The following is a 13,408-nucleotide window of genomic DNA, read 5'->3' on the forward strand; positions in this document are numbered from 1 at the left end:
ATTGCAGATGTTTTCCGAGAAACACGCATGACTTTGCATTTGTTAATATTTAGCTCCATTAACCATTTATTGCACCAGTTTCCTATCGTGGTAAGGTCTGACTGAAGTAATTCAATATCGTTAGCATTGGTAATTTCTCTGAAGATGACGCAATCATCAGCGAATAGATGGATATGGGAGTTGATAAGCGAGGGAAGATCATTAATGTAAATTAGGAACAGTAGGGGTCCAAGGACGGAACCCTGTGGAACACCTGAACGGACCTCTGTAAAATCGGAGTTAATGTCGTTAGCACAAACAAATTGTGAGCGGTTGAGCAGAAAACACTCAATCCATTTCAAAAGGTTACCGTCTATGTTAAGTTCTTTTAGTTTATGAAGTAATAGTTTGTGACACACCTTGTCGAATGCTTTTGAAAAATCCAAGAATATACAATCAGCTAGTGATGATTTGTCAAGAATATGATGTAGTGCATGTGTAAATGATATTAATTGGGTTTCACAGGAGTAAGATTTCCGAAAACCATGCTGTGCTGACGTAAAAAATGAGTTCAATTCAAGGAAATTAACCAGGTTAGTAAAAATAATATGTTCGAGCATTTTACAGCATGTACTGGTGAGAGAAATGGGACGATAATTATTAGGGGATGCTTTGCTGCCGGATTTATACACTGGAATCACTTTGCCTATTTTCCACTCATTAGGTAGCCTACAATGGTCAAGGGATTGCTGGAAAAGTTTGGATAGTATGATGGAAGAATAATATGAAGTGTTTTTTTAAGAATTTCGACTTAATACAGTCGTATCCGGGAGCAGAATGAATGCTTAGTCCATCAATAAGCTTAACGACACCGGATGGAGCAATAATTATGGAGGGCATGGTAACATAGTTACGGTGCTGTGTACTTGGCATATGTGTGCTGGATGTGGCTGTAAAATTTTCTGAAAATGTATGGTTTAGTATGGTGGCAGAAAGGTCGGCGGGAATTGGAACACCGGAAGAGTCTGTTAAGGCAAGGCTGTTGTCAGTCGAAGGAATAATTGCACGCCAAAATTTTTTAACATTAGTAGTAAGCATTGAAGGGAGAACCTGCGATACGAAGTGCTTTTTGGCGTTTTTGAGCGCTTGCACATATGTGTTTGACGCCGCAGTATACGATGCCCAGCGATCAATTGTGGGTGAAAGCTTTGCAATGCGGTAGAGACGCTTCTTTTTATTTGATAAACGCTTGATGTAATTATTGTACCAGGGAGAGTTTGTGTGAGTTGTAATGGTGCGATGAGGAATGTACTGTTCAGTTAGATGGTTGACCATAGATGTGAACATGTTCCAATTAGTTTGTACACTACGGTGTTCAAAGCCATTAAGGAAAACGCCAATAAACGAAGATAGTGCATTATTTATGGCCTGATAATTTGCTCTGTAGTAGTCTCGTATTATTTTTTTCTTCTTTTTAGTTTTCGGACGGTCTAGTTTAATATCGAACTGTAGAAGTAAGTGGTCGCTAATTCCTGGTAGGTACGTTACAGGCGATACTATATCGGGTTGATTAGTAAAGACTAAATCTAGTGTATTCTCCGTGGAAGCTGTTATTCTAGTTGCCTGAACGCAGATCTGCACGAGTGAGAATACTGAACACACATCTAAAAAGTCACGAGCTTGAGGTGTGAGTGGGGATATTATAGGGGGGTCGGTATTCCATGTGATGTTTGGTAGATTAAAATCGCCAAGTAGGAACAGCGGTGATGAAGGAAACCGTGTTGCGACGGTGTTAACATCGTCATAAAGTTCGTTACTAAAGCTTGGTGAAGACGAAGGTGGACGGAAGCATACCCCTATTACAACTGTTTGATGATTAAGTGTTGAAGCGGTATGAGCCTTGGAATAGAAGATGAAGAAGCGCAGGAGTCTGGGTTCAGGAGAAGAGAAGAAGGAAGTGAGAATAAAAGGTAGACAAGATGGACGCCAGTTCCACAGCAATGCTTTACGTTTACTGTGTCCTTTAAGTAGGAACGCTACATTATTTTGGCGCAGCCGACAGCGAACTCCAACATGTGGGTGAGATTTTTCCTTGAGGAGACCTCCGCGGACAAGATCATCTTTTCGAGATACCAAGCTGAAGATGAACCAGCGGTGGAACTACCTCGCGAACTCAACTCGGCAGAACTCATGAACCTGGTTTTAGAGAAGGCTTCCATGGACCCCGATGAACTACGTCGGAAGGGTGCTGTGAACGTGAACTTGCCTCTGGTGATCTTCGACGAATTAGTTCTTCAACCGATGCGTCGGAAGGACTCTGGATCACAGTCGTCGACGGAAGAGGTGAGCCTCGTTTTGAAAGCACTTCGTCTACAACAAGAACAGATTTCGCAACAAAACCAGCTGGTGACATCGCTTATAAGCTCTTTAAACGCTGAGAAGCCAGTGACTAAATTTGTAGAACCTGATGCATTCGACGGCATGTCATCAAGTCCAGAAGGTTGGCTTGAATTCTATGAATATGCCGCTGGAAAGAACAACTGGCACTCTAATGAGGACAAGATTACTAACATGCGTAGTTACTTAAGCGGTGTTGCACGGAAGTGGTATGATTTGCACATTATTGAAGAGGCTGGCAACTCTTGGAATCAGTGGAAAGAAAAATTCTTGACGACATTCCGAAGCAACCCAGTGCAAAGGTGGGACGCCGCGCTTAATTTCAAATTCAAGCAAGGCTCCCTCGTAGAGTATTTCTTTGACAAATGCCGCCTTTTAAAGCTGGCCGAGCCTATGCTTCCTCCGTCTGCCGTAGTAGCACTAATAATGCACGGACTGCACGCGCAAGTCCTGAAGCAAGTGCAACTACGGTCACCTAAAACTATGGACGGGCTCCTGGAGTGCCTTCACGACATATCATTTACTTCAGAAGAAAATATAAACGCTAGCTCAAGCGGTCACTTCACACGGTCCGGCACGGATTGGTCAAGCCGTAATCAGCGAGAACCGCGCCGCCTTGCAGGCGGCACAGAGAGCTTGGGTTGGCGCGCTCCCAGAGGTCGGGTGCATAACATCGACAGCGACCCTGTTCCCCTACTTTCGGACGCTGAAGAGGCTCCGACGACAAAAAACTGATAAACAAGGGTGATCAGTCCGACCCGATGACCACAACTGAGACTGTTTATTTAATTTGCTCTAGCCTACTTCACATCCCTGTGAAAGTGGGAAACAGACACATGATGGCTTTGGTTGACAGCGGTGCTTCTGTGTCTATAATAAATGCCAAGCTGGTAGATGCAAGTCACCTGCATAGTGGAAGAGTACTACGGGTGCAAGGCTACGATGGAAAAGTGACAATGCATAATCAGTGGGCCTCAGTAAACATCGAGTTCCAAGGTCATGAAATAGCGAGTGAAGTACTGGTGATTGAGGGGGTGACGTATGACTTTCTGCTATCCAGACCAGATATAAAGAAACTAAAAATCAACGTATACTGGGACGATGCGGTTTTAGTGGAAGGACTATCAAGGCAAGAGACAGCCGGATAGAAAGGATAACCTGCGAGTTGTCAATTGCGCGGAGGATATTGCAACGACCTATCCTGAACTAGTATGCATAGGAAGCTATCCACCGGCGATGACGTCACACAAGGTGCCTTTCGAACTCACCGACAAGACCGTCATCCGAAAATCACCTTACAACATGTCAAGAGAGCGCAAGATATGGTTGAAGAAGGAATTGCAGGAGATGCTAGACGCCAATATAATCCGGCCTTCGGTGTCACCCTTCGCCTCTCCCTTAACTATTGCGCCGAAAGAAGATGGAACTTGCAGATTGTGCACAGATTACAGGGTTCTCAACCGACAGACAGAACTTATACCATTTCCCATGCCGAAGATAGACACGATTATAGATGAGACAGGTGGTTGCCGATGTTTTTCACGTATTGACTTGTGCAAAGGTTTCTGGCAGATCCCGCTAACCGAAGAAACAAAAATGTACACTGCTTTTATCACGCCCTTCGACCTGTACGAGTATAACCGGCTTCCCTTCGGCTGGAAAAACTCACCAGCATGGTTCCAGAAGATTATGAACGAAGTCCTGAAGCCTTTCCTAGGTGTCTTTTGTAACGTGTACATAGACGATATTATCGTCTTCTCCAAAACAGAGACGGAGCATCAGGCACACCTGTCCCAGGTATTAAATGCCTTGAGCTTGGCACACCTCAAGGTTAATTTTAAGAAAAGTGCGTTCTTTCAAAGAAAAGTGGTGTTTCTTGGAAGAGTCTTTGATGGGACTACCAAAAGCACGAAACAAGAGTCCGTCGAGAGGATATCCCAACTGGTAAAACCATATGACGTACACTCATTGCGTGTATTTTTGGGATTAGCAGGACATTTCAGGCCCTTCATAAAAGACTTTGCCATCAAAACAAGATGCCTCACGCGCCTAACACAGAAAGAAGTTCCATTTGAGTGGAATGAGGAATGTGAGAGAGTCTACCGTGATCTGGTGCACAGAATATCTGCTGACCCTATTCTACGCATACCAGATTTCACTTTACCCTTTGAACTGAATACCGACGCCTCACACTATGGGACAGGTGCAGTCTTGTACCAGAAACGTCCAGAAGCATCCGGCCGAGAAAAGCGACACGTAGTAGGTTACTACAGCTACACCCTCAAGCCACCTGAAGTCAACTACACCACTACTGAAAAGGAAGCTCTTGCAGTCCTCAAAGCAATTCAGTACTTCCGTACGTACCTAGAAGGTGCGAAGTTTACTTTGTTCACCGATCACCAAGCCCTCACTCATCTCTTGAATATGACCCACCCTAAGGGACGTATCGCCAGATGGGTGAACTATTTGCAGCAGTTCGATTTCACCATCTCCCACAGACCTGGACCCCTTTTGACTGATGCAGATGCATTGTCTAGACTGATGATACAGGCCAACAACGAACAATCGGCAGAAATCAATGAAATTAAATTGTGGGAAGGCACTGAACAATTGATTTTTAGGGAAGGTCGCTATCAAGTCCCGCCAACGCTGGTTTCCAGTGTGCTTTATCTGTACCACGATAGCCCAGAATCTGGAGGACACGACGGATTTTGGCGCACCTACAACAAGCTAGTCAAGAGATTTACGTGGCCTCACATGAAAGACGACGTCAATCGATACGTTCGTTCATGCCACATTTGTCAAATCAACAAAGTGAAATATAAGCAGCCTACGGACGCCATGATAATACCTTGCCACTCAAACGTGCCTTTTGAAGTTATACACCTGGATTTCGCCGAGCTAAATAAGAAACGAGAAGGAGTCCGAAAAACGCAAGCTTTTCTTCTGGCCATAGATGAATGCACCAGGATGGTCGCGGCACGGGCAGGAAAAGAAGATGCGAATAGTGCCATCGCCCTTCTCGAACGGGATATGTTTACGACAACCAAGACAATTGTATGTGACAACGGTCCAGCGTTCAAGAGCGAAAAGCTAGCAAGATGGGCTCGAGACCATAATATATCAATCCAGTTCTGTGCGCCATACCATCCCGCAGCGAATGGGCTTGCAGAGCGTGCTATACGAGATGTTAAACAATACATCAGGATGTACGATAGTTTCCCTGGTGGTTGGAAATGCTCTTTAGAAGCAGCTGTAAGACATCACAATCGCTCCTACACCAGCGGCTTGGGATGCAGCCCGCAATTCGCTTCTTCAGGAGAAACCCCTATTCTTCAGGCGGACCGTGAACTTGGGCTGTTAGAAAATCTCCAGATCGTCGAGGAAAGGAAACAGAAATCGCAGGAGGAGAGGTACCGTAAACGAATGAAAAAAAATTTTGACAAGAGACATTGCTCAGATATTCCAGACATTCAAGTCACTGACCTCATTCTAGTTAGGAAAGGAGTAAGAGAATCCAATGCCAAATTTTATGGTCCTTACTTTGCGACAAAGACGGCCACTCAGAAAGGAATATTGAAGACTGTGTGGTACATTGGCGAACGTGGCTCAGTTGAATGTGCTTCGATTGGAAACGTTTTCAAGTATTACCCCAGGAGGGGTTAGCAAAAGAAACCTGGAAGGGTGAAGCGGTATGAGCCTTGGAATAGAAGATGAAGAAGCGCAGGAGTCTGGGTTCAGCAGAAAAGAAGAAGGAAGTGAGAATAAAAGGTAGACAAGATGGACGCCAGTTCCACAGCAATGCTTTACGTTTACTGTGTCCTTTAAGTAGGAACGCTACAAGTGTTATTGCTGACCATACTAATTCTAGTTCAGTCTGCACGTGTATACAAGATGATGGTATATCATTGGAAATTGCGAGAAGCACACCGCCGCCTCTCTGCTTGCTACGATCACAGCGATAGAATGAGAAGCGGTGAGCATTGACGAATATATCAGCGTCGCAGACATGCGCAGAGAGCCATGTTTTCGGTTAGCGCGATTATTTTAGCAGAACATGTATCGATTGCTGATGTGAGTGAGTTGTACTTGTTAAGGACGCTTCTGATATTAGTAAAAAGAAGCGATACTGAAGCCGAAGATGTCTGGCCACTAGCCCTCACTCGTCCCTAGGAAGTATTAGCAGAGATAGTAGCAGAGGGCGAGCTGGCGTGTGCGCTTTTCGTATCAGTGGAAATGACAGTGGCAGTGATAGGGTCGTACATGTAAGATTTCTTGTTCATAATTAACTTGTTGTGGCGCAACTTATGGGTTGGGGATCCAGGTTGGATTTTCGCAAAGTCGAGCAACTTTTTTCGTGCTAGACGTGTTGCGACCGAGTAATCTTCACTAATGGTGACCTTACTTTCCTTCAGGCTGTTGCGTTTGGCGAGTATTAGGTCTTTAGTTTTGAAGTTCAAAAATTTTGCAATGATAGGGCGACACTTGTTAGGTGCGAATCTTTCTAAACGGTGTGCGCGTTGAATTTCGTGAGGGGAAAGGGGGTCAGTTAGGCACGCACTAAGGATAGAAGTCAGTTTTTCCTCAGTGGCCTGCCAGGTTTCATCGGAATCTGGGATGCCATAGAAAATTAAATTGTTACGCCGTGACCGGTCGTCAAGATCATCCTGCCGTGATTGCAAGGTGGTGGCCAGTGCAGAAAGTTCGTCTGTTTGAGTGTGAATGGCGGCAATATCCTGGCTGAGTTCATCTAACCTTTTATAATTTTCCTCTAGCTCATCTAAACGGTTTTGAATCGCTGCGTTTTGGTTTCAATTGATTTCTGTCCGGTTTTAATAGCTTCAACGTCAGCTGCCAATTCCGTTTGTGTTTTAGAACTATGCAGCGAACGGGTGTGTACGTCCTTTAGCAAGTGAAAAATAACTTTCATCTGTTCAGGGGGGTCCGTAGGTAAAGATTCAATGTCTAAAAAGGCTTCCGAGCGTGTGGTTTTGGGCCCAGGGTTGCTCTCAACATCACCCGCGCGCAACAATAAAAGGGTCATAGAGAAACATTCACAACAAATTTCGCTCAACACTTGTGGACACGGGAACAGTAATAAGCAGACGTTATTGCTCTTTTTAGCATACAAGGGAAGGTTTGTACGCACCTGCATAGCAAACGGAAAGCAGTTCAGCGCTCGGTCAAGGCTACTGTCCCCGTGTCCACTGAAGCAGCTGTTGCAGGGCCGGGTTCTTAAGTACTGGGCCGAGGATGGTGTTGCTGTCGATCCGAAGGTTGCTTTAAGGTCGAGATGTACCGGGCAGAATGAGTCGACGAAGGGTGCGAAAGCAAGATGCGATGAAGGCACCTTGTCAATCGCGCAGGCGTAGCGATGATCCATGGTTACGGGTGACGGAAGCTGGCATATCAGGTCACATGACGGGGCCGATAGCCAGGGCATGAGGAACGAAAGCAGGGCCTGCATAGCAAACGGAAAGCAGTTCAGCGCTCTGTCAAGGCTACTGTCCCCGTGTCCACTCTAACCATATAATCTTTTGCGTGGCCGCGTAGCCTTCTTTAGCACTTTCGGCACGTTTACAACGTCGCTCTGCCAACTCTTCTTTGATGAGGATCCGTCTTAGCAGCAATCTTAAATTTCCGTTGTTTGCCGCCACGATTTTAGACCAGCCACCTCTAGCCAAGTAAGGATAAGGAAAAGCGGACCAATCGCAGACGCAGCCATCACCCTCTTCATCCGGGTATTGATTTTCAGTGCAGTGGTTCGGCCCCATCGAACCCTCTCTACTTGAGCGGGCTCCTCGCCTCTTGTCAGCCAATTAGATACGAGAAACCGCTCAATGTAGGCAATATTATTCGTTTTTCAAGCAAAAAAAAGTGACCCCCTTTGAACGAGGACAGCGTTTGATCGGTCTGTCCAGACAACCCTGCGAGAGACCACCCGATGCCTGCGTGCAATTTGCACGTCAGGAGATTGGAATAAAAACACATTGGAATAGTTTTACGGTATAGGGCCCGTTATCTCAATATTTATGTGCTTATAATACTTTTACTTTGAACAGTAATAGAAAACTTTGCGACATCAAAAAAAAATTGGAGTCTACCAGATGAAACTTATGACTGAGTGATTCTTGCTGATGAAGCACAGTTTCATCTAACCTCAACTAAAATCGGAATAGTCTGATCTCAATAAGGGCGGTGCTTGCAGTCTCGCTTATCTAAAATACATCCTGCGATTTATTGCTCACGCGTTTGTCATATTTCTCGAGTCTGAAACTGGCAACATCTTTACTGAACATGCCATAAACACAGGCAAAGCTTTAAAACTGCAATCAACAGTCGCAGATCCTCGAAATTTCTTTTCCCAGTCATTAGCATTCTTGCAATACTCTTGCCATGAAAGCAGGTCCCACGTTTCTGAAGGCGCAGTTATATACTATATCCGGCAAAAGTATTCAGAAGCTAGCTAAACTGCAGTGACGGTCGCACTGTAGCGATATTCCTTTTATTCCAGCATATAGGGCCTGCTTGAAAGTATAATTACACAGTGTCCTTTTTTAAAAACAGCATGCAGACGACAGAAAAAATCCGCGTTTTCCATGCCACATGGCACATGAGATGGCAACATGTCGTGTGTTTATATTGGCAGTGACTGGTCCTCGGCACATATATACGGAAAACGCGAAACTTTTTCTGACTTTTCTACCCTTGCCGTGGAACAATGCAGGCAAAACTTCGAATTGTTTCCTTATTTGCCAAGAGCAGACCTTTAAGCAGCAAGTTCATTTCTAAATAATAGAAAATCAGCGACGATTTACCTGGAACTGCAAGAGAAATGCGTTAGCATTTCGTCGCTCATCTTTGAGCTCCCGGTTCCATGATTTAAACCGCGTGCACTCTATTGCAAACTGCCGGTGAGGAGCTCACCATACACACATGCTGCCCCTTCAATCGCTTGCTCCCTTTCTTCTCTCGTATATATATATACATATATATATATATATATATATATATATATATATATATATATATATATATATATATATATATAGTGTTGCAGTAATATATTAGTAATGTCTGCCTTTTCTAACCTACCAGCTCAAGCCTTTTATCTTTGGCCACTTTTGCTATGCCCCTAGGCACCGGCACCATGACCAAAGCGTTATTTTCTGAGTTAGCGATGACGACACGCTAAAGCTTGTTTGATGCATAACCACACACGACGTCAAAATGTGGATTTCTCTCGGATAAATGTACTGTTTCGATTTATGAACTCTAATGTGGTATGTTGTGAACTCGCGACAACAGACCTGAAGACGTCAACGCATTGCAGCCATAACTCAAGTGCATGGACTGAAAGATCTTGTTTGGCCTTAACTGTACGCGTCCCAATAAATGTGAGCAAATTTAATCAGAAATAAATTGTACCAATGTACCAACGCAGATCATTATTGCTTTTTAGCTGTTGTGCAGTAACAAAAGGAAAATCAACTTACCATACAACGGGTTCCTTCTTTGTGATAGCCAAACTCTACTCTGTCTTGAGTCTCATTGAAGCAAAGATATGTGCATCCCAGCTGCGGACGCTCATTTGCTTTCTAAAGTAAACAAAAATGAACAAGCATCTTGTCAGTGAAATTGCAGTGCAACTGTAGGACACCAACAATTCAACCTGCAGTGTTGTTGCGCATAGTTAGGATGGACAGAGCACGTTTATATCGGCAGCGAAAAAAAATAGAAATCATAAATGGCATAAATTGACAAAACGAATGCGTGTATATTCACTTATTCTTGCAGTACTTTACCCTTCACATTGTTTCTCTTTCCGTTGAATCTATTATCCATGCAAATATTGGTCAAAATACGAGAGACTGAAAAAGAGAGCGAATATAGGCCGCCTAATGTGTAGTCGAACCCAACACATTCATATTTAGGTGAACACAAAGCCACCATATTAGCACCCAAAATTCATACGCTAGATACATTCGTGGCTGAGGCTGTGTACTTCTTTTTTAATTACAGCCAATCATTCTCTTAGATGCAATACTTCCCAACATTATCTCTGCGGTCTCCAGGCCATGACAAACCAACCAATATTGGGCGAGTCACGATAACCCTCTCTAAAGATTGATAATCGGAAATCCCATGTCCTCACCGAAAAGGCGAAATCGCAAAAGAATCTGGACACGTCATGATAGCAACGCGCTCATTTATTATAACTGCTGGAACAGGGCGGTTCCCTCACTGCCTTCACATATGTACGGACTTAGCTTTCTTCACTGCTTGCGAAGAGCAGAAAACAGCGGCTACATTTCGGCCGTTCCAAATCTTTCTTTGCTTCTCGATGCAGATGGTATCGATGTGCCTCACCGGCGAGCCACCAACACAGCCTGATGCGTCATCAGACCGTTGGTGCCTGGCGCCCCTGCGCAGCCCAGTGCTACAGCCAGAACAATGTTGCCCGGCCACATCAAAGGAAAACCCTTGGAACGTCACCTCACTTTCCATGGATTTAGCATCGCCATCGACCCTGACATCATCGCGTCAGCTGCCTTTAAAGACCGGGCTCTCATCATTCTCCTTCAGTGGGCCGGAAAGGACGGCTACAATGCGGACGTTTCGAATCTTTCTTTACTTCTCTATGTAAGTCAGTCCTAGCGCTGCTTTGCGACGGAAACGCTCTAGCAATACTAGCTTGCTGCTCCTTCCAGTTTGCAGGGACAACATGGCCTCAATTAGAACATGACCGGGGTCGTTGGAGAAGTATGGGAAAGACATTTGCCCTGCAGTGTGCGTAGCCAGGCTGCTGCTGCTGCTGCTGCTGATGATGATGATGTCTTCTGCATATTCTTTTTCAACCCCACTCTTACAGTCTCTATGCTAAATTCCTCAGTCATTTGTTGTAGCTCGTCCCCAGTGTTGCTGAACAGGAGTATCTCACCGGCAAATCGATAGTTGCTGAGATATTCATCGTTGGTCCTCAATCCTACGCCTTCCCAGTTTAGTAGCTTCAATTGTTCTTTCAATCACGCAGTGAATAGCATTGGAGAGATTGTTTCTCCTTGTCTGATACCTTTATTTAAAGGTATCTTCTACTTTTTTGCGCTCTGTAGATATTTTCCAGGATAGTTAAGTACACTTCCTGTACTCCTCGATTACGTAATGGCTCTATGACTATGAGTACCTCTACGGAATCAAATCCCTTTTCGTAATCTATAAAAGCGTTATAGAGAAGCTGATTGTATTCTTCAGATTTCTCGATTGCCTGATTAATGATACAGATGTGATCCATTGTAGAGAATCCCTTCCTGATGCCAGCCTGTTCCCTTGGTTTACTAAAGTCCATTGTTGCCCTTATTCTATTGGACATTATTTTGGCAAATATTGTATATAATACTGGGAGTAAGCTGATGGGCCTATAAATTTTTAAATCTTTAACGTCTCCCTTTTTGTGGATTAGTATAATGTTAGCATTCTGCAAGGTTTCAGGGACCCTTGCAGTCGACAGACACTTCGTATGAAGAGCCGCCAGTTTTCCAAGCATTATGTCTCGTCCATCTTTGATTAAATCGACTCTTATTGCATCTACTCCTGCCGCTCTTCCTCGTTTCACGTCTTGCAGGACCCTTCAGGCCTCACCGCTAGTTATGAAAGGAGTTTCGGTATCCTGTTCATTACTGCTTGTAATTGAGGTATCCTGATTCCTGTGGGTACTGTACAGGTCAGTATAAAATTCTTCCGCTGTTTTTGCTATATTGTTGAGATTAATTATTGTACTACCCTGCTTATATTTTAGTGCACACATCTTGGTTCGTCTTATGTCAAGTTTATTTCTGACTGATTTCAGGCTGCGTCCATCTTTTACTGCTTCGTCAGTCTTTCTTACGTTGTAGCTTCGAATATCCATTATTTTCGCCTTGCTGATCAGTTTTGACAGTTCCGCTAATTCTTTCTTATCTCTTGAGTTGGACACTTTCATTTTTCGTCGTTTCTTTATCAGGTCATTTGTTACTTGGGAGAGCGTGCCTACTGGTTGCCTTCGTGCCTTGCCTTCCACTTCAATTGCTGCCTCTAAAGCCAACCAAGTTACGGTTTCATTCATTGCTTTATGTCATCATTATCTCTCTGTTCTAAGGCTACATATTTGTTTGAAAACGCCAGCCTGAATTTGTCTGCTTTTACCCTTACTGCCTCAAGGTTAAATTGTTTCTTCTTGACCAAGTTTGTTCTTTCTCTCTTAAATTGAGGTGAATCTTAGCCCCACTAACCTATGATCAGTGCACTTTACCCTGCCTATCACTTCTACTTCCTGCACTTTGCTGCCATGAGTAGAAATATGAAGTCAATTTCATTTCTTGTTGCACCATTAGGGATTTTCCAGGTCCACTTTCTGTTGCTACGCTTTTTGAAAACTGTGTTCACTATTCAAAGCTTATTCCTTTCTGCGAATTCTACCAGCATCTCATCTCTAGCGTTCCTAGAATCGACGCCGTAGTTGTCAATTGCTTTCTCCCCAGCCTGATTTTTCCCCACTTTTGCATTGAAGTCGCCGATTATTAGACTATACGGAGTTTGCATTTTTGTCTTCGCTAATTGAACATCTTCATAAAACTGATCTACTTCCTCATCATCGTGACTGGATGGTGGAGCGTAGACTTGCACTTCCTTTATTCTATACCTCTTATAAGGTGGATTACGACTACAGCTACCCTCTTAATAATGCTGTAGAATTTGTAAATGTCACCCGCTATTTCCTTATGAGCTAGGAATCCTACCCCAAATGCTTCTTATCTAGGAGACGTCTATAGAAGAGGACATGCCCGTTATTCAGCAATGCAAAAGCGTCACCAGTTCTTCTAACCTCAGTAATGCCGATGATATCCCAAACGATGTCTGACAATTCCTCAAAGAGTCCTGCTAAGCTAGCCTCACTCGAGAGGTTTGGGCGTTAAACGTTGCAAATGTCAGTTTCCATTGGTGGAAACTGACATTCTTTGCACCCTCTGGTCTTGGAACACTGATGTTAGCACAC

At 44.1% G+C, this 13,408-nt stretch overlaps 1 protein-coding gene across 1 annotated transcript in view; it reads right to left on the reverse strand.

Moving 5' to 3' along the window:
* Nucleotides 1-211: 211 nt before the first annotated feature.
* Nucleotides 212-13,408, reverse strand: part of LOC139057756 (uncharacterized) — a 42,744-nt gene continuing 29,547 nt past the window's right edge. Inside the window, exons 6-8 of the mRNA XM_070536509.1 lie at nucleotides 9,873-9,974; nucleotides 7,526-7,837; nucleotides 212-265 (exon numbers count right to left, since the gene is read on the reverse strand). Coding sequence (XP_070392610.1) covers nucleotides 212-265; nucleotides 7,526-7,837; nucleotides 9,873-9,974 — 468 coding nt within the window. The remainder of the gene's footprint in view (nucleotides 266-7,525; nucleotides 7,838-9,872; nucleotides 9,975-13,408) is intronic.

This window comes from Dermacentor albipictus, chromosome 3 (genome assembly GCF_038994185.2).
Source record: "Dermacentor albipictus isolate Rhodes 1998 colony chromosome 3, USDA_Dalb.pri_finalv2, whole genome shotgun sequence".
Lineage (NCBI taxonomy): Eukaryota > Metazoa > Arthropoda > Arachnida > Ixodida > Ixodidae > Dermacentor > Dermacentor albipictus.